Raw genomic sequence first — 26,083 nt, 5'->3', positions numbered from 1 at the left:
TTTACTGGGTACTGTACCAACAGTTTTGGTCGAAATGACAATAAAACGTGACTTGATTTGGGAACCCCTGAAAAATTTCCCATATATATCTTTAAAAGTCGTGACCCAACTCTGCCACCTTGTTTCATATAAATACAACCAATTGCATGAAAAAGTTGCCCTTCAGTCATGTGCCCTTAAATCTATGCCGTCCAGTTTTAGACTCCCCTATGGGGTAAGGAAAGACAACGGCCATTCACTTTATTTATGCCCCTCATAATTTTGTAAGCCTTTGTAAAGTCACAGTTTAGCCATTTAGAGAAAATAGTCGCAGCCTATCCAGTCTGAGTACAGCATCCGCATTGTGCTGTGGGTTCTGACAGAGAGACCGTGAGCGCGATCTATCCCGCCCCGGACCCGCTCCTCCGCCACTCACTGCCACCCACGTGCTCGCTGCTTTGACCACTCCGCGTCCCCGACGAACCGAGTGGCATCACCCCATTGGACCGCGCGGTTGGCCAATGGGAAGCGGGCAACTCAGAGGAAACGATCTGAAGAAAGAGCGGAGGGCGTGTCTGTGGAAATAGCACGAGGCGCGGGACGGGACGTGTTCGGAGGGCGAGGGATTGGGGAGACGAGGCTGGGGTTCCGGGGGAGAGAGCCAGGCTTATCGCGAGATAGGGGGCCTTGTGCGTGACGCAGTGGAGCGTCTCTGTCGGTGTCACACGGGGGTTCTGGCGGCCGCCGGGGGAATTCAATGGAACTGAAGAAAGTGTCGTTGTTGCTACTATTGGCGCAGCTCGCCGTGATCGCGCTGGCGCAGGAGGATATACTGGGTAAGCAGCCCTTAGTGAAGTGCTGCCTTGTGCGGGTTTGGTAAAGAAAAACACTCCGTTAGAGAGGCATTTTGGTTTCCTTGCCTCGACAGACTATCGGTGCTGGGTTTGGGTTTGCAAAAGGTCCAGGACATAATTTAGAATTCACGCCCCGTATACAAGTAAGAAGCTAGTCTTGGGGGAGGAGCGCAGAATTCTGGAGGTACTGCTTACGTTATTGCCTTACCATGGACTTTGCACTACTGTCTTGTTTTGCACGATTTTTTCCTTCCTTTCTTTATATAATGTCGGAATTTACATGCTTTTGATATGCAAACAAGTTTTTCCTTGCACCTGTGCCTGGCTTTGTTTTGTGGATTTGCATTTGGTGGGAGTGCAGTTTCTGTGCGGAGAAGTACAAGGTTAAGTTATGAAGTTGATAACCTTTCATCAAATAAATCAACGTTACTCTTAAGCTAATATGAACCTATCCAGGGTTTCTTTGCATTTAAAAACTCGAATGTTTTAAGTTGAAAGTGTTTTGTCCTCATTTTAAGTTAATAAAATAACTTGTTTTTAACTTCTGCAGTTGTATTCTGGCAACGCATAGATATCATGATAAAGATGTTTTTATTATTTAGACATTTAATTATAGCCATAACAATGCAAACTTGTTAATGTAAAACTAATCTGGATTTTGGTAAGAGGGTGTTTAGCTTACCAATTCTGCAGGTCAAGAAACCTTAATAAGGAGTCTTTGATTCAAGTTCTTCAACTGGCTGTCATATACAATTACTTAAAAATCTATATTCTTTGCACTGCCTTCAGTTTGATATAATCTGTAGATTTAGAAACTGCGTTAATGTTCCATATTCCATAGAAGGCTTGAGGGAGTTATTGTGTTCATAATCAACTATTGAGTAGTTATTTAAATGTATGTGTGATTGAGAACAATAACCAAACATTCAACTTTGCTTCTCTTGACTTTGAAGGCTGTAACCACTTGCAAGGTAATTCTGGGGGTTGACAAAGCACAGCCTAGCCATGATGGGTTGTATTGATCATCTGACTTTTCTAAATGTACATTTAAGGGAAATTGGGTTTTGAAATATTCACCATAATCCAAGAATTTTTTTAAGATCTCACAAACTTGCAGGATTATCTACCACATGAACATCCAATTTGAGATGTAGATTACATGGCTCTTTAGGTTAGACTTGCTATTTAACATGGTTGATATGACTAATCTCAATTTAGCTTTTCTATGTACTCAATAATTTTTCACCCCATTTCTTACCAGGTATCGAATATTCCTGCTTCCACTGTTGATTGGGGAAGTGTTCTAAAGACCCGTTGCGAGAAAGATCATGTCTGGAATAAATGGGTGTCATCTTTAAAGAATAAGAGTTTATTGCTATTTTGTCAAGCCATCACTTTGCACCTCTTCGCAATCCTGTGTTTCATCCTTCTTGAGGGAAGGATCTTGTTGCACAGTATTCCAGTGGAGGTCTTGCCAATGCTGTAATAATGTTCCTAACTTTATATTCAATTCATTTTGCAATAAGTAATTAAGTTATGGTACCTACAGATGGGGCTTCAATGAAGACAGCCAGATCCATCTGTTCTGGATCTGTGCAGTTTTTCACCATTGGATAATATACTTTTATTTTCTAAGCAGAATGGCCACTGCCACATTTTCTCACATTGAATTTGCCAGACTTGTGCCCTCTGTAGCATCATTGTGTCCTCTGCACAGTTTACTTTCCTGTTCATCTTTGTGTCATCAGTGCACTTCTGCCTTCATCTAAAAGCCACCTTCTCAAGTACTTGCACCAAAGATGTAGGAGCAGAATTTGGTAATTTGGTCTATCTAGTCTGCTCTGCTCTTTCGTCATGGCTGATCTGTTTTTTCCTCTCTGCCCCACTTTCCTGCCTTCTCCCTATATCCCTTCATGCCCTGACCAATCAAGAATCTTATCAACCTCTGCCTTAAATGTACATAAAGCTTGGCCTCCACAGCTGCCCATGGCAAAGAATTCAACTGATTAACCACTCCCTGGCTAAAGAAATTCCTCCTCATCTCAGTTTTAAAAGGACACTCCTCAATTCTGAATCTGTGTCCTCGGGTCTTAGACACTCCCACCTTAGGAAACATCCTCTCCAATCCACTCTATCAAGGCTTTTCACCATTCGATAGGTTTCAATGAGGTCACCTCAATCTTCTGAATTTCAGTGAATACAGGCCCAGAGCCATCAAATGCTCTTCATATTGACAAGCTATTCAATCTTGGAATAATTTTTGTGAACCTCCTTTGAACCCTCTCCAGTTTCAGCACGTGCTTTCTAAAATAAGGAGCCCAAAACTGCTCGCAATACTCTCAAGTGATGCCTCAGTGCTTTATAAAGTCTCAGTATTACTTCCTTGCTTCTATATTCTAGCCCTCTTGAAATGAATGCTGACATTGCATTTGCATTCCTCACCACAGACTCAACCTGCAAATTAACTTTTAGGAAATCCTGCACAAGGGCTCCCAGGTCCCTCTGTGCCTCAGTTTTTTGTATTTTCTTTCCATTTAGAAAATATTCGACCCTTTTCTTCAATCACAGTGCACAACCATACTCTTCTGAACACTATTCCATCTGCCATTTCTTTGCCCATTCTCCCAATCTGTGTAAGTCTTTATGTAGCGCCTCTACTTCCTCAAAACCTGCCCTTTACCTGTATTCATATCATCTGCAAACTTGGCAACAAAGCCATCAATTCTATCATCCAAATCATTGACATATAATGTAAAAAAAATCTGTACGAACACAGACCCCTGTGGAACACCACTAGTCACTGGCAGCCAACCAGAAAAGGATCCCTTCACTCCCACTCTTTGCCTACTGCCAATCAGCCAGTGCTTTATCCATGTGAGAATCCTTCCTGTAATACCATAGGGTCATGGCTTATTAAGCAGCCTTGTGTGGCACCTTTTCAAAGGCCATCCAAATGCACAATTAGAATTAGTAATTCTTGAAAGATCATTGATGCTTCCACGATCTCTATAGCCACTTTTTTCAGAACTCTAGTGTGTACACAACCTGTTCCAGGTGACTTACTAGCTTAGATCTTTCAGCTTCCCAAGAAACTTCTCTCTAGTCATGGTAACTTAATGTATTTCATGCCCCCTGACATCTGGAACTTACACCATATTGCTAGTGTCTTCCTCAGTGAAAGCTGGTGCAAAGTTCTTGCTCAGTTCATCTGCCATTTTGCCATCCCCTATTACTACCACTCCAGCATTGTTTTCCAGTGGCCTGATATCAGCTGTTACCTCTTACATTTTATGTATCTGAAGAAATTGGGTATCCTCTCTAATAATATTGGCTACCTTGCTTTCATATTCTCTCTACCTTAACGATTTTTTTTAGTTTCCTTCTGTTGGTTTTTAAAAGCTTCCAAATCCTATAACTTTCCACTAAATTTTTGCTCTATTATATGCCCTCTCTTTGGCTTTTTTATTGGCTTTGACTTCTCTTGTTAGCTACTGTTACATCACCTTGCTGTTGGATTGCTTCTTCCTCTTTGGGGTATATATATCCTGTGCCTTTCAAATTGTTTCTGGAAATTCTGACCATTGCTGCTCTGCCATCATCCCAAACAATTCTGGCCAACTCCTCTCTCATGCCTCTGTAGTTCTCTTTACTCCACTGTAATACTAATGTCTGACTTTAGCTTCTCAAATTTCAGGGTGAATGCAATCATGTTATGATCACTTTCCTGAAGGTTTCTTCACCTTGGTAGAATAAGGCCATTTGGTCCATTGAGTCTGCTCCAGTATTCTGGCTGATGTATTATCTGTTTCAACCCTGTAACCTGTGACACCTTTACTAATCAAGAATCTATCAACCCCCACTTTAAGTACATCCAGTGACTTGGCCTCTACAACTGTCTGTGACAATTAACAGTCACCACCCTCTGGCTAAAGAAATTACTCTTAATCTGTGTTCTAAAAGGCATATCCTATACTGAGGCTGTGCCCTCTGGTCCTAGACTCCCCACTGTGGAAAATATCTGCTCCATGTCCACTATCTTAGCCTTTCAATCTTTGAGTGTCAATGTGATTCTGCCCCCCCCCCCCCCCCCCATTCTTCTAAGCAGGCCAGAGCCATCAAATGCTCCTTGGAAGTTAACCCTTTCATTCCTGGTATCATTCTAGTGAACATCCACTGGTCCCCTTGCAACACCAGTACATCTCGAGCACTATGAACACCAGATGACACTCCTGGCATGCATTTTCTATCTCCCATTATAATTTGTAGGCCACATCCTGCTACTGTTTGGCAGTCTGGACAACTCCCAACAGGATCTTTTTAGCTTTGCAATTCTTTAGCTTATCCATAATAATTCAACATCTTTTGACCCTATGACACCTCTTTCCTTTTTGATTTGATTTCATTTTTAATCAACAGCAAAGCTGCTTCGCCTTTCAATACCATGTGTATGCTTGAACATTAAGCTCCCGGCTATAATTTTTCAGCCGTGTTTCAGTGGAGTTTACAATATCATACCTGCCAATCTACAACTGTGCTGCAAGTTCATCTGCCTTATTCTGTATACTGCGCACATTCAGATATAACACCTTCACTCGTGTATTCACTTTTTCAATTTTGTTGCATCATGCTCAACCTGTCCATTCCTAGCTTTGAGGTCTAAACAGCATCTGTCTCCCCAACCTCTTCACTAACTATTCTGGCACTCTGGTTCCCATTCCCCTGCAACTCGAGCTAAAACCCCACTAGGATACTAGTCTCCCTCCAGTTCAGGTATAAAACCATCCTTTATGTACAGGTTTCACCTTCTCTGGAAGAGATCCCAATGATCCAAAGATCTTATGCCCTCCCTCCTACACCAGCTCTGTGCGTTAAACTGTATAATGTTTCTAGTTCTAGCCTCACTAGTATGTAGTATGGGTAGCAGTCCTGAGATTACAACCCTGGAGGTCTTCCCTTAAATTAGCACCCAACTCCCTATGCAGAACCTCATCACTTATCCTACCCAGGTCATCAGTGCCTACATGGACCACGACTTATGGCTGTTCGCCCTCACAAGGATGCTGAGAACTCGATCTGAGACGTCCTGGACCCTGGCATCTGGGAACTTCATTCTCACCCACAGAACCACCTGTCCACTTCCCTAACAATTTCCCTATCACCACAGCATGCCTCTTCTTCCCACTTCCTTTTGAGTCAAAGGCAGATTCTGTGCAGAGACCCAACCACTGACTTTCCTTTGTTAGGTCATGACTCCTGATGGTATCCAAAGTGATAAACCTGTTCTTGAGGGGGATGGCCACAGGGGGACTCTGCACTGGCTCCTTAATCATTTCCCCTTCCTGACTGTCACCCAGTTGCTCTGGGTGCTCAAAGCTCCATTTCTGAATAGAGAATTCCAGGATTTAGATGGTAGGACTGGTAATGCATTTCCAAGTGAGGACGCTGTGCAGTTTGAATATGGTGTTCATGTGTACCTGGCTCTTGGCCATAAAAGGTTGTGTACTTGGGTGGTCTTGCCAAAATTGCATGGGAAATAACTGCAGTACATTGGTATTTACTGCAGCCTCTGCACTGGTGCAGGTGAAAATAAATGTTTGGTGTGGTTTATGGGGTGCCAGTCAAGTGAGCTATATTGTCTTCAACAGTTGGTAAAATTTTAAGAGTACATTATTAAGGATGAAGTTTTGGAGTACTTGTAAATCAATGAGAAGATGAGGCAAAGTCCGAATGATTTTTTTTAAGGGAGATCTTGGCAAATCGTACATTGAGGTAAGCAGGTTACAGAATCCTGGGAGTCCTGATTCATTTCTCAAGGTTAACTTGCAGGTTGAGTTGGTGGTAAAGACAAATCAAATACTCTCCAGTGCTTTGAAGTCTTGGAACCTGTATTGTTAAGAACTCGTTTAAGGAATTGATTGTATCTTGTTTATTAAATCAGCAAATTATTTTTTTGGGAACTATGAACTATATTAGTAGCCCCCTTGAATGGAAGTGACAGGGTTTGTGCAGTATAGATTTTGAGATGCTTAAGAGACCTAGGGGTGTTGGGGTTTGGGTTATGATTAACAAGCAAGGATGTGGGGGGGAAATAAAAGTCAGGCCAGAGTGCTAGCCTCCACTCTGCATTTGAAGGCCAGCAACGATGGATGTCCGACTATCAGGCCAGCATGGACAGGGGCAGATTTCACTCCCGTGAGTTTTCAGCAGGTTCCAGAATTGGAGTTCTTTGCTGTCAGGAAGAACAAGGTCCAATGACCCCCGGCACATGCGTCAGTGACACAGTAGTTCGAGACCTACTGTTCAGCAATTGGTAGGTACTGAGATAAATGCCGAGGTCTGAAGGTCAATCAAAGTCTAGGCTTGTTGGCCCGAGCCAGAGTTTGTGAATATCTGCAAGTCCGCTGGGGTAGTCAAATAAGAAATTTCTCCAGAGTCTGGTGGAAGCTGAAGACCGTGTGTCCTGGGGTTTGAAACATGTATGTGCACTGGTGTGAGGGTAGAGTGGGGCTTGTTTTGCTGTTTTTTGTGTTGGTGCTCTGCCAAGCATTGTGGTCATGCTATGTTAATGTCAGATGTGTGGTTTATCTTGCAGGTTGTCCCCAGCATATCCTTGGGTGTGTGGTTAACATAAATGACATATTTCAGTATGCTTTAATGTGCATGTAATAAATTTGTATCCTACTGCTAAGATCTAGATGAGATCTTTCAGTTAGTCCTGACGAAGGGTCTCGGCCCAAAAAGTCAACTATGCATCCTGTAGATGCTGTCTGGCCTGCTGTGTTCCACCAGCGTTTTGTGTGTGTTGCTTGAGATATTTACCTTGCATAAAGCTAAAGGTTCCACCTCTTGCATGCTTAGCTCTGACATCTTGCCATTCCGGTCGAATAGTGTTTGATTAACACTTGTGCACTGTCAAATTAAATTTTAAAAGCTTTTCAGAGAATGTCCTGATGAAGAATCTCAACCCGAAATGTTAACTATTCTTTTGCCATGGATGCTGCCTGGCCTGCTGAGCTCTTCCAGCATTTTATGTGTTGCTTGGATCTCCCAACATCTGCAGATTTTCTCTTGTTTAAGAATACTTCTGTGTTTCAAACAGTGGTTTCATACCATGAAGAAAAATGCTTGTAAGAAATCTGAGTTTTTCCACTTGGAGCAAATGCCTTTCTCATTTTTGTCATCAGGTCTTTGACTGTTGGGTTGAATAGCCAACCTCTGTTTCTTTTTTCTATCCTTTATCATTGCTCTTTCTTCCCAGTTGCAAATTTTGGAGTTCTGCAATGGTAATTAATTTTTCCAAAACAGGATACATTTCTGGTGGATTCCTACAAAACCTAAGAAATCCCATCAATGATTTCCTTGGGCTTCCCTACGGGTCAAAAATTTGTAGGTTGACCACTTTTGGTTTAGTTCATGCCGATGTTAAAGAATATAAGTGACGACTTGTTCAAATGTAATAGTAGAATAGTTTTAATCGTTGATTAGCAGACATTAAAATAGAGGGAGATGATGTTGCTAGGCTCCATGATTAGAAAATAATCAAACCATGCTATGTAACACTCTTTTTGTAAAGACTTGGGTGGGGGGGGGGGGGCTGTTGATCTTGATTAGTTAGGAATGAAAATAAAAGCACTAAATACAGTTATACAGTACTAATGCTTTGTCATGACTAATGCATACCTGTACAAGTGATTTGCAGTGTTCAGATTTTTGGTGGGAACCCTATTTGATAAACTAGAAATCCATTGTTACAGTGGTGTTGCAAGAATTGTTTTTTTCCCGGCATTTATACTGGGATCACTTGAGTTTCTAAGTACAGGTTGAGTACCCGTTGTCTGAAGTGCTTGTGGCTGGAAGTGTTTCGGGGTGGGTGGAGTTTCAAGATGGCGACGTAAGCATCTGCCTTTTAGGCGCTCTTTATTTTTTCAACTATAATCACCCTTTAATTAGATCTTTTCGAACTTAATCATATGAGTTGCTACCTTTGATTGACCCTTTTTTCCTAAAATAATATTTGATCTAATCTTGTCAAACCTAAAATGGCTACAAGTAAGAAATCGGCTAAGGATCCTGTATCCATCGACGCAATTTCTGGTCTTTTGGACATTAAACTGGATGCTAAACTTGCGGGTCTGGAAGGCAGACTAGAAGGTAAATTGGACAGTAAACTGTCAAGTTTGGAAAAGAGGATTACTACGAAAATATCCGATCTTGAAGGAGTTGTTAAATCGCTTGAAATTAAGTTTCAGTCGCAGGCGTTAGAGGTTCAGCAGCATGGAAATAAGATCACGACTCTTGAACAATCAATTTGTGAAAAAGCACGTACAATTGAAGTGTTGGAGAAGAAGATAGAGTCGACTGCTAAAACTTTAGATCAGTATAAGTTTAAAATTACTGATCTTGAAAATCGTTCTCGCAGACAGAATTTGCGCATCATCGGAATTCCCGAAAAAGTTGAGTCCGGTGATTTAACTGAATTTTTCTCTAAATTACTGTGGGAAATTTTCGGTGGTGAAGGTTTGAAAAATGAACCTGTTATCGACCGCGCTCATAGAGTTGCGAGGTTTTCGTCTGTGTCTGATAAACCACGAGCGGTGATTGTTCGCCTTCATTATCCTCGCGAGAAAGAGCTTCTAATTCGATTAGCTCGTAAAAAAGGTATGATCTCCTACAAAAACTACTCATTTCGAATTGTTGAGGATTATTCGTATGAAGTAATGAAAGCCAGGATCGCTTTTAAACCAGTGATGGCAGAGATTCATTCGATTGGATTTAAATAAGCTTTAATGTATCCAGCGAAGCTTAGAATTGTGCTGCACGACAACAGTCTACGATTTTTTAACACTCCGGAAGAAGCGAAGAAATTTGTTGAAGAATATCGATCCTCTAGTGCAACTTGAACTATGAGTTACATTGAAGATTTTTTTTTTGGAGAGAGGATGCCATTTCATTTTAAGTTTTAACCCTGGAAGTTGGGTTATAACTTTTTATTTTGAACTATGGGTCTGGGTTTTTTTTTACTACTATTATCATTGCTTATAGATGCTGTTTTAATTTTTATAATATCCTTTTTTATACACGTTTGTATTTTGTAATAATGAATTATTTTTTCAAAATGTCATTTCTTCTTCCCATAAGTCTTTACTTTTTATAAGCGTTTATTTGCTTGCCTGTATTTAGAAATGGAACAAAGGTTTTGAATTCTTTTTTTTTAGTCTTTTTTTTATATATGTTGTAGTGTCTATTAATTTTTTTTTAAAAAATTCTATTTTGATAACTTTTTTTTTACTAAATTTTCTTATTAGATTGCTGAATTTATATTCATATTTTGTAATATGGCTTTCTCAAAATGTCGTTTCTTCTTCCCATAAGTCTTGGCTTGTGAAACGTCATCTTTGTATCTGAATATGGAATTTCTTTTTTAAAGGTGTATTACATTTTTAAACTTTAAGGTTCATTTTTTTTATTAATGATTTTTCTGGTTTTACTATTTTAGTTTTTTTTGACTTGACTGATGTGTGTGTGTATGTGTATGTATATATATATATGTATGTATGTATATATATATATATTTTTTTTGCAACTCTATATTTTAATTAGGGTGTTATATAGTTTTTTCTTAAAAAAAATTTTCTTATGGAGCTGCCATCTTGAAATGGGGGTAATATTAGTATTAGTTTATGCGCCTGCCGCTTGGCTTTCTTTCAATGGGTGGGGGGAGGGGGGAGGGATCTTTTTTCACGCTTTTGCTTTTTATTTTTTTGCTTTTAGTTTATGGGCTGACTTTAAATTATTAATATTGTTGAGGTGTCAGGATCTCCGGTTGCTCCTGAATCAATTTTCCTTCTTCCTAAATTGTGGGTTATGTGTCTTTTTAACCTTTTATGATACACACAATTAATATTGGTATGATGGATAAATCTATTAACTTTATCTCGTGGAATACTAATGGTTTAAATCATCCGATTAAACGTAAAAAAATATTTAAAGTATTCCATAGATTGAACGCTAATATTATTTTTGCACAGGAGACCCATATTAGGAGGGAGGATAATCAACGTTTTTTTAGGTTCTGGAAAGGGCAACAATTTCATTCAAATTGTACCGCTAAAATTAGGGGTGTGTCTATTTTTATAGACCCCTCAATTTCGTTTACACATTATGAAATTATTTCTGATCCACAGGGTAGATTTTTGTTGATAACTGGTTCACTCTTTAATCGGAAAGTTGTTTTAGTTAATATTTATGCTCCAAACTTTGATTGTCCTGAATTTTTTAAACGTTTATTTACTTCTCTTCCTAACTTGAATGAATATATGTTGATAATGGGTGGAGACTTTAATTGTTGTTTGAATCCTTCGATGGATAGATCTAAACCTATTCGAACTCTTCCGAATAGATCAGCTTTACTTATTAATTCTTTTATGGTTGATTCTGGAATTACTGAAATATGGCGGTTTTTGAACCCTAAAGATAAAGAATTTTCTTTTTTTTCACAAGTATATCATAGTTATTCTAGAATTGATTATTTCCTTATTGATCATCGTTTATTAACAGATGTTATTGATTGTAAATACGATTCTATTGCTATTTCGGATCATGCGCCTTTGAAGTTATCTATCAAGATTCCGGACTTTTCTATCAATACTAGATCTTGGAGACTTAATGCTACTTTGCTTCAAGATCCAGAATTTATTACCTTCATAAAACAACAAATTGACTTATTTTTTTCAACAAACTATAATGAAAAGATTGATAAAGGAATACTTTGGGACTCTTTCAAGGCTTTTATTCGTGGACAAATTATTTCATATTCCGCTGGTAAAAGAAAACAAAGATATTCAGATATAGCTTTATTGGTGGATAAAATTAAAGAAATTGATAAGATTTATTCCGTTACTCCTACCAAAGAACTTTATAAGAAGAGAGTTGAGCTTCAAATGGAACATAGTTTATTATTATCTTCTTCAATTGATAATCAATTAATTAAGACTAGGGCTCAATTTTATATTCATAGTGATCGAACTGGTAAATTGTTAGCTAATCAATTAAAAGCTATTTCGACTAAGCGACAAATTATTAAAATTCGTAAACAAGACGGTAATTTAACTACTGATTATAAAGAAATCAATAACACTTTTCAAGATTTTTATAAATCTTTATATCAATCAGAATTTGACGGTGACCGGTTTACGATGGATAATTTTTTTTAATAACTTGAATATTCCTAAACTGATAGATGAAGATTGTAGCTTGCTTGATGCTCCTATTTCTATGGATGAAATAAGAGAGGCTATCTCATCAATGAATTCAGGGAAAGCTCCTGGTCCTGATGGTTTTATTGTAGAATTTTTTAAAACTTTTTCTTTATTGCTTTCTCCTTGGTTATGTGAAATCTTTAATGATGCGTTTGTTAAGAAGAGACTACCTCAATCGTTTTATGAAGCTACTATCTCTCTAATTCTTAAAAAAGATAAAGATCCTACTTTATGTGCATCTTATCGCCCTATATCATTATTAAATGTAGACTCTAAGATTCTTACAAAAATTTTAGCCATTAGATTAGAAAAGGTATTACCACAGATTATTTCAGAAGATCAAACTGGTTTTATTAGGAATCGGTATTCCTTTTTTAATATTAGAAAATTGATTAACATAATTTATACTTCATCACCTACAACCCCAGAATGTGTTATCTCATTAGATGCTGAAAAAGCCTTTGATAGAGTTGAATGGACATATTTATTTAATGCATTGAGAAACTTTAATTTTAGTCCTAATTTTATATCATGGATTAAATTAATATATTATAAACCTGTTGCTTCTGTTCTTACAAATAATTATAGATCCTCTTTTTTTCAATTATCTCGTGGTACGAGACAAGGTTGTCCTTTAAGTCCTTTATTATTTAATATTGCATTAGAACCTTTAGCTATTGCTATTCGTGAGTCTCCTAATATTTTTGGTATTATCCGTAATGAGAAGTTATACAAATTATCGCTTTATGCTGATGATTTGTTGTTATATATTTCTAATCCTAGTAGGTCTATTCCTGCTATTTTATCCTTGTTGGCTCAATTTGGTAGCTTTTCTGGTTATAAGCTAAACTTAGATAAGAGTGAGTTATTCCCTTTAAACGCGCAAACCTTATTGAGTGATAGGATGCCATTTAAAGTTGTTACTGATAACTTTATTTATTTAGGTATAAAAATCACTAAGAAATATAAAGATTTATTTGGACTGAATTTTTTACCTATGCTTTATCAAATTCAACAACTTACTACAAGATGGTCTCCCTTATTTTTATCATTAGTTGGTCGGATTAATGCCATTAAAATGATGATTTTACCGAAATTTTTATATTTATTCCAAGCTTTACCAATTTTTATTCCTAAATCTTTTTTTGATAATATTGATTCAAAAATTTCCTCATTTGTGTGGCATAATAAAAATCCTAGGTTAAGCAAAAGGCAATTACAAAAGTCTAAAAAAGATGGTGGTCTAGCTTTACCTAACTTTAGATTTTATTATTGGGTGAATAATATTCGTAACCTAATGTACTGGAAACTAGATTTGGATTCACCTGTGTGCCCACAGTGGGTAAATTTGGAATGTAGTGAGGTTAAGGGATATTCTATATTTTCCGTTCTTGGTTCTTTTCTTCCTATTGATTTAGCCAAATTCAATAAACAGATATCTAACCCTGTTGTTAAACATACACTACGAATTTGGTTTCAATTTCGCAAATTCTTTAATCTGAAAAACTTTGTTCTGGACAGCCCTATTTTATGTAATTTTTTTTCAAACCTTCACTGACAGATCAAGCTTTTAGTATATGGAAAAGGAAAGGTATAAAATGTTTTTGTGATCTTTTTTTTGAAGGTACTTTGATGTCTTTTGATCAACTTTCCAACAAATTTGAATTACCTAAATCTAATTTTTTTAGATACTTACAAATTAGAAATTTCTTACATAAAATTCTTCCATCTTTTCCTAATTCAACTCCATCGGATTTTTCAGATTTGATTTTTACTTTTAATCCTTGTTAGAAGGGATTAGTAGCTTTTATTTATAACATGATTATGAAGATACAGCCAGAAATATCGGATAGAATTAGACAAGAATGGGAAAAAGAACTTCGATGTAATATATCAACAGATAAATGGGAAAAAATTTTACAAATGGTTAATTCCTCTTCTATTTGTGCTAAACATGCTTTAATACAATTTAAAATTGTACATAGAGCTTATATGTCTAAAGATAAGCTTGCCTGATTTTACTCGCATATCAATCCTCAATGTGACAGATGTCACTTAGAAGTGGCTTCATTGACTCACATGTTTTGGACATGTCCCACTTTACATAACTATTGGAAGGACATTTTTGATGTCATTTCCTCAGTATGGAATATCGATTTACAACCCCATTTTATTACTGCAATTTTCGGTATACCAAATGAAGATGGCAATCAGCTTTCCCCTTCAATCAGACGAATGATTGCCTTTGTAACATTAATTGCCAGAAGGTCTATATTACAAAACTGGAAAGAAGTAAATCCTCCTACTACATTTCAGTGGTTCTCCCAAACTATTTCTTATCTGAGTTTGGAAAAAATTAGAAGCACTATCTTTGATTCTTCAATTAAATTTGAAGAAACCTGGGGACCATTTATTCGACACTTTCATATGAATTAATTTGGCCTATTTCAGATCCTTTTCTCTACTTATCCTTGTTCAGGTATGGAGTTCCGGAGTTCTTTTCTTGACACCTTCATATATTTATAAAGTGCTATTATTGCCCATGTTAGTTTAGTTTAGTATTTTTTTCAATATATATTTTTTCTCATATATAATTTCAATTTTTTTTTTCTTTTTTGATGATTATTTTTGTTTTTTTTTCATATATATTTATATAGACTTGATTGATTTATGTACCTTTTGTTGATTGATGTTTAATAGGATATTATTATCCTATTACTAATGTAATCTCAAGTTTATTGAATTTGTAATCTATTCATTATTATGTGTTGTTTTTTTTATATATGAAATTTAATAAAAAGATTGAAAAAGAAAGGAAGTGTTTCGGATTCTGGAGTTTTGAGATTTTGATGTGTATAATGAAATGGCTTGGGATTGCCATCATTTCTGACAGAATTTACTGCTACCAGTAAGCAGTACTTCAAAGTAAAAATTACTACATATTTTCATATTAATGGTACAGGGTAACAAAGCAGCACAACAGCAATGGGAGAATACCTGAATGAACTGTTAAACAGCAGCAGGCTTTCAATCTTCTACGAGGTTTTGATTAAAAGGTTACACTACACTGTAATTGTATTTTACTCATAGGTTTTATAACTTCCGTAAAACCTATCAGCAGTGTAGACTGTTCTGCTAGATTTTCATCTGTGCCTTAAATTATGCTGTGCCTTAAACTTTTGAAACTAACCTACAGTTCCTATCCACAATTAGCTTCAATTTTTAGTTTGCCGTGAATGGTCTTTGCTTGTTTCATAATCAGCATTGTATTAAGCGATATATGTACAGTCTGCTGACAGTACAGGAGTGAATCTTTGTTTCGCTTATGCAGTAAGTTTTCTGTTTCTCATTGCCTTCTGTTTATCATGTACAAGGTCACTTCCCAAAACTCTCTAGTGCCTAGAGACTTGCATCTCATATGGGAATCTTCCCAGCATCTTATGGAATTTTCCATTTATGACGTCATGTCAGCACTCATAAAAGAAATCTGGATTTTGGAGTTTTTCGGGTTTTGGAATTTCAGATGAGGGGTACTCAACCTATAATTTATTGACTGATTAATCGTGTTAATGTTGCAACTGAACATAAGCACTCTCAGCTAACCTGAGACCAATTACATCATCTTCACAAGGTTTAATTCTTTTTTCCTCTAGAATCTGATGAGGAAGGGGAAGAGGAGGATGAAGATGATGAGGAAGACGACGACGAGTCGGTCAAAGAAGAAAATGGTGTTTTGATTTTGACAGATGCAAATTATGATTCCTTCATTGCAGACAAAGATACTGTACTGATTGAATTTTATGCCCCTTGGTAAGTGATTTTTCAATGAAAAATGGTTACTTATTCACAAAAACTATATGGATGGTTGCAAAAATGCTGCTCTTTCACCCTCTTATCTTCAAAACAAGCCATTCAGCATGTGTCTGGGCCAGCTCAATTTCTTCATTCCTTTGCATTTTCCACAGTCTACTTCCTTTATTACTAGGAGACCAGTTCCATTTCCTCCAGTTTTGCTTGGAAACTGATTATCTGTTTATTTTTGGCTCCAATCTGATAAATCTTAAAACACATGCAGAAGATTTTGTAAACTGTGCATCTACTTGTAAAGCCAGGTTCTTGAAATTTTAAACATCATTGTTTTGTGCAGCTATCGGGCTAGATCTGTAAGCCCCCAGGTTTGTTTGAGTCCCTTCCAAAGTGTTGCCATTTGTACAGCCTCACAGATTTTCATTTGTAATGCATTTTATTGTACTCCGTTGGACAGCTAATAAAAATTCAATTAAACTTTGAAAAATAATTTGGTTTTATATGAATGGACCATGAAATGCAAAGCATGAATGTTTTAAAAGGGAGGGGTGGCAGATTGTTTTTAAACTGCATTTCCAGGTAACTTTGAGATGTTTAAATATTGTCAGCTGCTTGGAATGTTTTTATCTGTATATAAAGTGCTGCCTTCTGTCTACCAATAGAATTGCCTCCTACCCTTGTAAATTCTCTTGATCTGTAGGTGTGAACACTGTAAACAATTTGCTCCAGAATATGAAAAGATTGCAAGCGAGTTAAAAGAAAATGAACCTCCCATTCCAGTTGCCAAAGTTGATGGCACATCACAAACAAGCTTGGGTCAACGGTTTGATATTGTTATTTACCCCACATTCAAGATTGTGAAAAATGGGCAAACAGTTAATTATAAAGGATCAGTGAACAAAGAAGGTAAGAACATTTCATGATCACCTTTATTTCACTAATTCTCTGCTGATGTCTAACTGAAGTTAACAGCACCTACATGTGGGCTATCCTTGTGCATTAATTCCAGGATTGACCCATTGTTTTAGTTGTACAGTTCAGAATTACCTCATTCATTTGACGAAGGAAGGTTAAATTGGTATAATACAGTTCTCAATTGATTAATCGCTTCTAGTTTTTAATGTTGACCACAATTTTTACACTTTTCCAAGCAAAGGCACTGAGTTTCTAATTTGAGCCTCTCCTTTGATGTTGTCAAATCCCAAAGTGCATTCAGCATGCCATTTTGATCCCTTGGTTATCTGATCATGTAATGTGTTACGTACCCCGTAACGGGTTAAAAAGGGCCAGCAGAAATGGAAAATACCTTTGGGAGTCTAGTATTGCTAGTTACTAAAGCTTGTTTATTAGTAACTACACAATACAGTAATATAAGTTCAGATATATCAAACAAGTTAGCAAAGTTCATGCATATATAAGTGTGGAAATACATAAAAGTCAAGTTTAGGAGGTAATTCAATACAGTCTTACAATGATGGTTCACTTCAGTGCTCAGGTTAATTAATGAGAAATGTTTGTAATCCAAAGGCAAATGTTGTGTATGAGCAGGCAATTATGTCAATATTCCACAGATTCCATGACAGCAATATAAAAGAACAATAGTAGGTTTTAGCTCCAAAGTTGTTCCACTCCACATACGAAATATCACTGACAGTGATCTTCAACAAATATCCTTTCAACACAAGTGGTACCACACCTGAATTCAGCTACGGGACTTTTCAAAGTGGTGGCCACAGGATACTCCCAACAGAATCCATGTATGGATTATCACCAACAGTAGTCTTAACACTAAGGGGACCCTCTTCAAGGGAACCATCGCCCAGGCAAGGGTCGACACACTGGTAGATTCCACAAGGTTACCCCAAACACACAACATGATAGCCACTTATCCAGTTCCGTGATACACGAAATAACTCCCAACAGTGATTTGCCACAGGGGTGCCTGCCTTCAATGAACTACCACACCCAAACAAAGGTAACGCGCAAGTGGTATTCACAAAGGTACTCCCCTCACCAGAGAATCCACTCCTGTGGATTAACTACGTGACAGTCACACCTTCGTATTCGAATGGAACTCACTCACCCTTGCAGGCTACAGAGGAGAGATTCCAAACAGTGACCTCTTTGTCACTAGGTTTCTTCTGCTTCAAACTTCCTTTAGAAGTCACTGAATGTGATCACAACAAGGGGACCGTCTTCTCTGGTGAAGTTACCAACCCAAGCGAGGGTTGAACACACTAATAACTTCCCACCAGTCACCCCTTTTCCACACTGTGAAAGCCACTGATCGATTCTCCAAAAACCCACCCTTCTGTGGGCACAACAAAGCTCATCCAGTATCCAAAACCATGTGTGTCTCTAACAACCAGCTGACCTTGTATTTATCCAAGCATGCTGAGCACCAACTGTCCATCAAATAACGACACCCTTGTTTACCATGGTGACCCACAAGCTGCTTGTTGCTCTCTAAGCAGGCAGTGTCCTTGTATATTCAGAACAAGCTTTACAGTTCGTATAAACACCATCTCAAGGCAGGCTTAGTCCCTCTCTTAACAGCTCAAACTGTGTCCAAAAGCCAGTCCCATTCTCCTGACATTTTAAAGTGATAGTCCACAGAAAATATGAACCCTAGGGGTACATAGCAAATGTAACTCCTACAAACATTGTTCCATATATCTTTTGTGATAGTTGGCACTCTTTAGAGGAATTCCGTGTGTGTGTGTGCGTAAAATAAAAAGGTCAAAGTCAATTTTATTATCATACATACATCACCAAATACAACCCTGAGATTCTTTTTCCTGTGGGTGTACTTAGCAAATATATACAATAGTAACTGTAAACAGGATCAGTGAAAGATCAAGTATAGAAGACAAGCTGTGCAAATGCAAATATATATAAATAAATAACGAGCACAAAATAAGATAGAATTTAAAGTGGGATCAATTGTTCTGGGAACATCTCAATAGACGAGTGAAGTTATCTTTTGTTGAAGAGCCTAATAGTTGAAGGGTAGTAACTGTTCTTGAACCTGGTGGTGCAAGTAATGAGGCACTGGTGTCTTCTACCTGAAGGCAACGAGCAGTATGGCCTGGTTAGTGGGGATCTTTAAATGCTGCTTTCCTACAACAGCGTTTCATATAGATGTGCTGGATGGTTGGGAGGACTTCAGCCATGATGTACTGGACAAATCCATTATCTTTTGTAGGATTTTCCACTCAAAGGCATTGATGTTCCCATTCCAGGCTGTAATGCAGCCAGTCATACACTTTCTGCTAAACATCTTTAGAAGTTTGTTAAAGTTTGTGATGTCATGCAAAATCTCTGCAGGCTCTTAAGGAAGTAGAGGTGCTGTTGTGCTTTCTTTGCAATTACATTTACATGATGGATCCAGGACTCTGAATCATAGAAATGTTGGATAATATCACAAATGCAGCCATTCCACCCATGTTTATTGGGTCTCCAGCAGAGCTATCCCATTAATATGTACCACTTGCTCTTTACCCATGGCTGCTTTTCTATCTAATACATTTTCGATTCTTGTGTAAATACTACATTCTGCCACTAGAAATGTTCTTTATTTTCTTGGTTTCAAGAAGTGCAGTGGCACTTCCTAGAACTGGATTGGTGATCCTCAATCGTGTTCCAGGTTTTACCATGGCAGTAGAAAATTGAATTGTAAAAAAAAACACAATCTGAATTGTTAATTTTTACATGGGTGCTCTTGTTGATCTTGCAAAGATATCCTGAATATTTTGGGCTATGTCTAAATTTTTTGTGTGTCAAACAACTAGCTATCATACTCAGTTAGATCTTCCCATAAATGCTCTGGATTTTTAGTCTGATTCTAGAAGATGACTGATCTCCAAGCAGGATAGATTTTCAGAAGGATATTTTATTAGAAAGGAGTGACCACTGAACTTCTCATTGACTTTGGGCTGCTTGAAGTCTTGTCACACTGGGTCAAATGTGAACATAGTTATTACCATCTGCTACCTGTTCATCACTAATGAATCTGTACTTATCTATACTGAACAGCACAAGACATGGGAAGTCTTCAGAGTATGTTCCAAGTCAGACTCATGGTGGTCATTTCTTCCAGGAATGTCCTGTATTGATCTTTTTCCATAGGTGAAAAGGATAAAATAAAATGAATTATCTGCTAGTATTAGAGTATAAAAATATTATGGAGTATAAAACTTGTATCATTTGCTGTGTAACCAAAACTATGTAGTCAGTTTGCTATGCATGTACTCAATTTAGTAGGATGAAATCTTAGGAATGTAGAAGACAATGGTGTGTTAATGAGAGGTAGCTAAAGAGCTAAAGAAATGTAGATTAGAACATTGCTCAGTTCTGAGTTTATTATTTGCTATGCATGTGCCCAATTTGGTAGGAGACTGAAGTCTTAAAAATGTAGAAGACAATGGTATGTTAATGAGAAGGTAGCTAAGAGATGTAGATTAGAACATGATTAAGCCAATTGATAGGAACAATAGGGACATGATGTATGTGTAGTACGTGTAATACACAACTATAGATCGATTACATATGCTAATGCAACTGGACCAGGAGATTGCTATAAAATATGCCGTGTCCGAGGATCGGTGGGCAATCAGTGACTAGCTCAATGACTATCTCAGCTTTGATTTGCAAATTAAAGTTTAACCTTTCTTGAAGAATCTTCTGTGTCTCCTGGTCATTTGTGAGGCACGAAAAACCACAACACTAGCTCACTATTCCGTCATAGACTCGATCTGACAGCTTTGTTCTTTAGGAGTTGGTTAGCTGGGTGATCAGTGTTCTCCTAGTGACATCTTCTGTATCTATTCCACTTGCATTGTTTCTTCTAAACATTGCCCAATATGGAATACTGATTCAGTAGTTAAGTGAGCAGGTGGTAATTGGTTGATAATGTTTAGGGGACTTGGAGGTTTGTATTTAAAAATGGGGATCCCCCAAATCTTCCCACCTGTTTACCATGAACCGCTTTTAGATTTCTATACTGCCTGTGGTGCATTCTACCTGGGAATTGTGATGCTCTGAGGGAAAAATGGGTATGACTGTTGAGCTATTTTACTTGGCAATGGACTTAACTCCTTAAACCATCTAGAAATGTGTGGAAGATTTTGCAAGGGCTGGGAGTGACTGAGTCTGAGTTTGTATGCTGCTTGCATCATACACCAGGGTGCTGTCTTTAGTTACCTGATGAGGTAACCATAGCCTTTGGCCAGGAGCAGATGTTGTCAGGTGGTGACCAACCTTCATCGTGTTTCGACCTTTAACCACTACACTCTTCAGCTGGTGGGTCTGCAGTGATGGCCAGGTCGCTGCCCGTCTGCTCCTGACTTCTAGCTCAACTCCTCTTCCCTGCTCCATATCCAGCAAGAGGCTCTTTTTGCTGCTTCCCCCCCCCCCCCCCCATCCTGTGAGCTACTTAGTTCTTGCTTTTTTCATCAAGGCCCAACACACCGCATCCTCCATGCTGACCTGGCTGGGAATCCTCTGCGGCCAATCATCATTGATTTTAAGCATCCACTACTAGGGTTTTTTCATCTCAACTTTAAAAATATTCTTTGTATGAGCCATCCTTTTGGTACACTTTCAGTGCTTTATTATTCATGCATGAAGTATAGTGTATGTGAATATTATTGAACAGCAATGCTAAATGAGGGACATTTTTAAAACACCTTTATGTAATGAGCATTTAAGTATTTTTGAAATTTACATTATTCAGTTGCAGAATCAGCTAAAAAAATTGCCTCTAAATTTCTGAATAATTGAATTCCATTCCAATTATTTCAGACCAATAAATTAATACCTTTTAAACAACTGTCTAGTTTCATTTTTAAAATACTCAGTTCTGATATTCTCTATTTTTGAATAGAACTTTTATCTAAAGTGAAAGAAGTTGCTTCCCCTGACTGGGTTCCTCCACCTGATGCAGCCATCACCTTGACAGATGAAAACTTTGAAGATATTGTGAATGATGCTGAAATCATCCTAGTTGAGTTTTATGCTCCATGGTAGGCACTGTAACTTTAAAATCATTTTATGTAGACTGGAAAATCTGTAAGGCAAGGAATTGGAAATGCTTTGTGATAATATATTTTGAATACATACTGTTTTTACTGTATACATTAGCAGTAATTATGGAGACTTCAGTCTGCTTATATCTGACTGGATATCATTGATAGAACCAGCATTTATTGCCTATCCCTGATGCCTTTGAAGGTGGTGTCTCAAAACTTCGAACTTGTGTAGTCCTGTGATTGTTCACCAATTAAGTTCACTGCATTTTGTTACAGGTGTGGACACTGTAAAAAGCTTGCTCCACAATATGAGGAGGCTGCTGAGGAACTGAGCAAGCGTCCTGTGCCTATTCCTCTTGCTAAAGTGGATGCTACTGCTGAAACAAAGCTTGCTAATAAATATCAGGTCACTGGCTATCCTACTCTGAAAATCTTCCGCAAGGGTAAACCATTTGAGTATAATGGACCAAGGGATACACATGGTAATACATCTTTCCTCTTTAGTATTTTATGACTTGTAAAATAAAAAATGTATATATGACTATATTGATTTATCTTTATGATCTGTGTAAAACACTTTGAGTTTGCATCTTAATGTATGAAAGGTGTTTTATAAGCTGTTAAAACTTATCAGTAGCTGAATTTAGAGTAGCTAGAGGTTACTGGCCTGGAATACTTGTTACTGTTGTGAATAGACCGAAATTTGAAATATGACAGCACTAATTTAGTTGTTGATTCCTCTTTGAGCTTGTTTTTTAAATAAGTAAGTCGTAGAACAAATTAGTTTAATTTGCTTTCAGGCTATATAGAAGCTGTACAAAGAAAAACGTGAAGTGAAATGAGGCAAGAAAAGAGTATATAATACATTTCCCTAAAACAATGTGTGGAAGTTCTGATAGGAAAAAAAATGGATGTTTAATTATCAGAAGACAAAAGATAATGTATGGCATAGAAATGTCATGTCTTTGGGATTGTGATTTCAGCTATAAACTGACTAGGGTTTGATGAGAAATAAAAGGAACTTCACAGTATATTTGTTAGATATAAATTATATTATGCTCCAAAACTAACTAGTTCATTATTTTAATTCTAAATTAGATAGGTATCTTTGATTTGGGCAATACCAAAATTGGCTATAATTCTATCGAGTGGGACTTAACTATACACACACAATGCTAGAGGAACTCAGCAGGCCAGGCAGCATCTATGGAAAAGAATACAGTCAATGTTTTGGGCAAAAACCCTTCCAGGGGACTTGGCTATTGAGTTGCCCAAAGATAAAACATAGGATTTGGGATCTATCATATGTTCTCTTAACTTAAATCCCTATCCTTGCTTTTCTGGGATCACGTGCATATATTTGGCAAGATTTTTCTGGTTTTGGGAGTTTTAAATTCTACTGCTGCAAAACAATCTCCAAGGAAAGACTGAGAGACAGTACAATGCATAATTTTGGTGCTGTATATTTTCAAGAAGGTGCAGGTATTAACATTCAAATAAAATGGTGTTTTATCTTTTCAAATGCAGGCATTATTGAACATATGATTGAACAAGCGGGCCCACCTTCCAAACAGATACAAGTTGTCAAGCAAGTTGAGGAATTCCTTAAGGATGGTGATGATGTTATAATTGTGGGAATTTTTAATAGTGAACAAGATCCAGCATATACCATCTATCAAGATGCTTGTAAGTAATTTGAAGTTCTGTAGAACTATTTATTGGAGTATGTTGAGTTTAGAACATGGAAGAAATATGCTGGTCAAATGGCATGTAGGTAGTGAAATGTAATGGTTCAGGTTGGCTTTTTGTTAGAACTGGCAGTGTTTTAGTTATTTAAGGTGAAAGTTTACTTGAATATCCCCCAAAACCAAATCTTCTAAACGACAGTAAGGTGAAGAATTTAAAATAATGCACATAATGCTGGAGGAACTCAAGTGGTCTGCCAATATCTATTGAGGGGAATAAATAATTTACACTTCAGGCTGAGACCCTTATTCTGACTTGAGGTGGAGATTTTTATTTTGAAACCCAGCTGCATGATACAATTTTAAATGAAAATAGTGTTGGTGAGGATTGGCAGGTTCTAGTAGCAAGGACATTGGTGGAGAAGTGAAGGGAATTTCAGAGAAATTAGTCCTTCAGATGAAGTTTTATTGGGATCTTGAAGTATAATGTCAGTTGTTTCATTAGTGTCTGCTAGTGTTAAAAGCAAATTTGAAATGCAATGAGCTCTTGTTTGCTTTTCTCAGGTGCTTAAATATAGTATCTTAAATCAGCCAGGTATTTGAATCAGATTTGCATTTACTGAAGTTTGGAAGTGAGTTGGAATAAAGAGCTATGTAAATATTAAGCAATGAATTGTCATCAGAATTTTAAAAAAAATAATGGTGGATATAGTACTGGTGTTTTATGTCCCAGTAATTTCTGCTAGTTTAGTTTATGAACTCCAGAATTCCATCAGCTACCTGTATGTATCAACTAAGATAATGACTTCATGTCCAAGGAACCTTTTCTTACGAATCCTCCTACTGTTAATACACCTCCCCCGTGCAGAGAATAATTATTGCTGTTTTTACCAAATACTACACTTCCTTTATTTGAAACCATTTTTTAATTATCTAATAATTTAATTATTAGATCTAATAATTTTTTTAATTAGATCATTGGATCTAATCCTATGATTAGATCCAATGATTCAACATATGGTCCATTTAATGATTATAATTTATTCTGAAACTTGTTCTTTTGCTTAAAGCAATTTCATCAATGGTCAGAAATTTTGAACTGCTTATTCATTTTCTCAGTTTTTCAGAATCTAAGATGGAAGTAAAACATTCAAACTTTTCCATATTTAGCAAAAGTACAAACTTTGCTGCCCTGATCTAATTTTTTAAACTACAACTGTTCTTGATTTCTTGCTGCAGGTGAATTGTTTGCACAATTAAATGTATGCATGTATGTGGTCTAGGTCAAGGCATGTCGTGTATATTTATAAAATCTAATCTGTTTTATTCCATGATTCTCAGAGCATGAGGCAATTAATTAAATACACATTTCACTTGCCTGTCAATTGATTTTAGTTGGAAGGATTGAATATATAGTAATGGATTTAAAGCTTGTGCATATTGAAATTGAAATACCTTAATTTAATCTTGGTATTAAATCTGAAGTGTTCAATTCTAATCATCCCTTTAGAAAATAACCCACACGTGTTTTGTATGTTTTTTTGGTTTGATTTGTTGGACTGTAAGTTTTCCTGAAACCATGGGACATTTTAAGTAGTGTCTTCCTCCACTTAACAACTCTAGTTTGAGATTGAATCACCTCTTAAGTAAGAGGCTCCAACTTCAAAGTAACTTTGAATCTAGTCATATCCAGAAAACTTGAGGCTGGCAGACTTGAAACTACAGTTAGCCCTCCATATCCGCGAGTTCCGCATGCGTGAATTGAACCAACCGCAAATCAAGAAAACCCGGAAGTGCTCTTCCAGCACTTGCTGTTCAAGCATGTACAGACTTTTTCTTGTCATTGTTCCCTAAACAATACAGTATTACAACATTTTACATAGCATTTACATTGTATTAGGTATTGTAAATAATCTAGAGATGATTTAAAGTATACGGGAGGATGTACGTAGGTTACCATGGATCGGGATCGGAAATATTATTTAGCGTCAGCTGGTCAAACATTTGTCTTAGTATGTAGTATACATTTTACCTTTCTATGCATATAAAACATTTAAGAAACATGTGTTTCAATAATCAAACCACTGCCTTAGTAATTGTAGCTTTCATCAGGGCAGGGCCTTTCTCGCTTTATCCTTTAAAATTGTTCCGATCGTTGGCTGACTGTAGCCTAATGCTTTTCTGATGACCGGTGGCGTTTCGCCTCCTTCCGATCACTTTATTATTTCCACTTTATTTCTAATCGTGTTCGTGATCATTTTATGAACAGAAACACTGCGGATTCAGAGCTCCACCGGGTCCTAAAGACCACCACACTAATACAGGTAAAATAAGGTCCGAGGTTCCGCTGGGTCCTAAAGTCCACCACACTGAATGGGTTAAATAAGGGACTTGAGCATCTGCAGTTTTTGTTATCCTCAAGGGGTCCCGGAACCAATCCCTCGCAGATAAGGAGGGCCGACTGTACATTC

The 26,083-nt window shown here is 37.2% G+C and overlaps 1 protein-coding gene across 1 annotated transcript in view; it reads left to right on the top strand.

Annotated features, from left to right (window-relative positions):
- Positions 1-547: 547 nt before the first annotated feature.
- pdia4 (protein disulfide isomerase family A, member 4) overlaps positions 548-26,083 on the top strand; it is a 33,348-nt gene continuing 7,812 nt past the window's right edge. Inside the window, exons 1-6 of the mRNA XM_059972415.1 lie at positions 548-815; positions 15,745-15,901; positions 16,599-16,804; positions 21,783-21,921; positions 22,204-22,409; positions 23,455-23,613. Coding sequence (XP_059828398.1) covers positions 737-815; positions 15,745-15,901; positions 16,599-16,804; positions 21,783-21,921; positions 22,204-22,409; positions 23,455-23,613 — 946 coding nt within the window. The 5' untranslated portion in view covers positions 548-736. The remainder of the gene's footprint in view (positions 816-15,744; positions 15,902-16,598; positions 16,805-21,782; positions 21,922-22,203; positions 22,410-23,454; positions 23,614-26,083) is intronic.

The sequence above is a fragment of the Hypanus sabinus genome, chromosome 6 (assembly GCF_030144855.1).
Source record: "Hypanus sabinus isolate sHypSab1 chromosome 6, sHypSab1.hap1, whole genome shotgun sequence".
NCBI lineage: Eukaryota > Metazoa > Chordata > Chondrichthyes > Myliobatiformes > Dasyatidae > Hypanus > Hypanus sabinus.
Note: the sequence above shows the minus strand (reverse complement) of the source record. Positions and strands in the feature narration are given on the sequence as shown.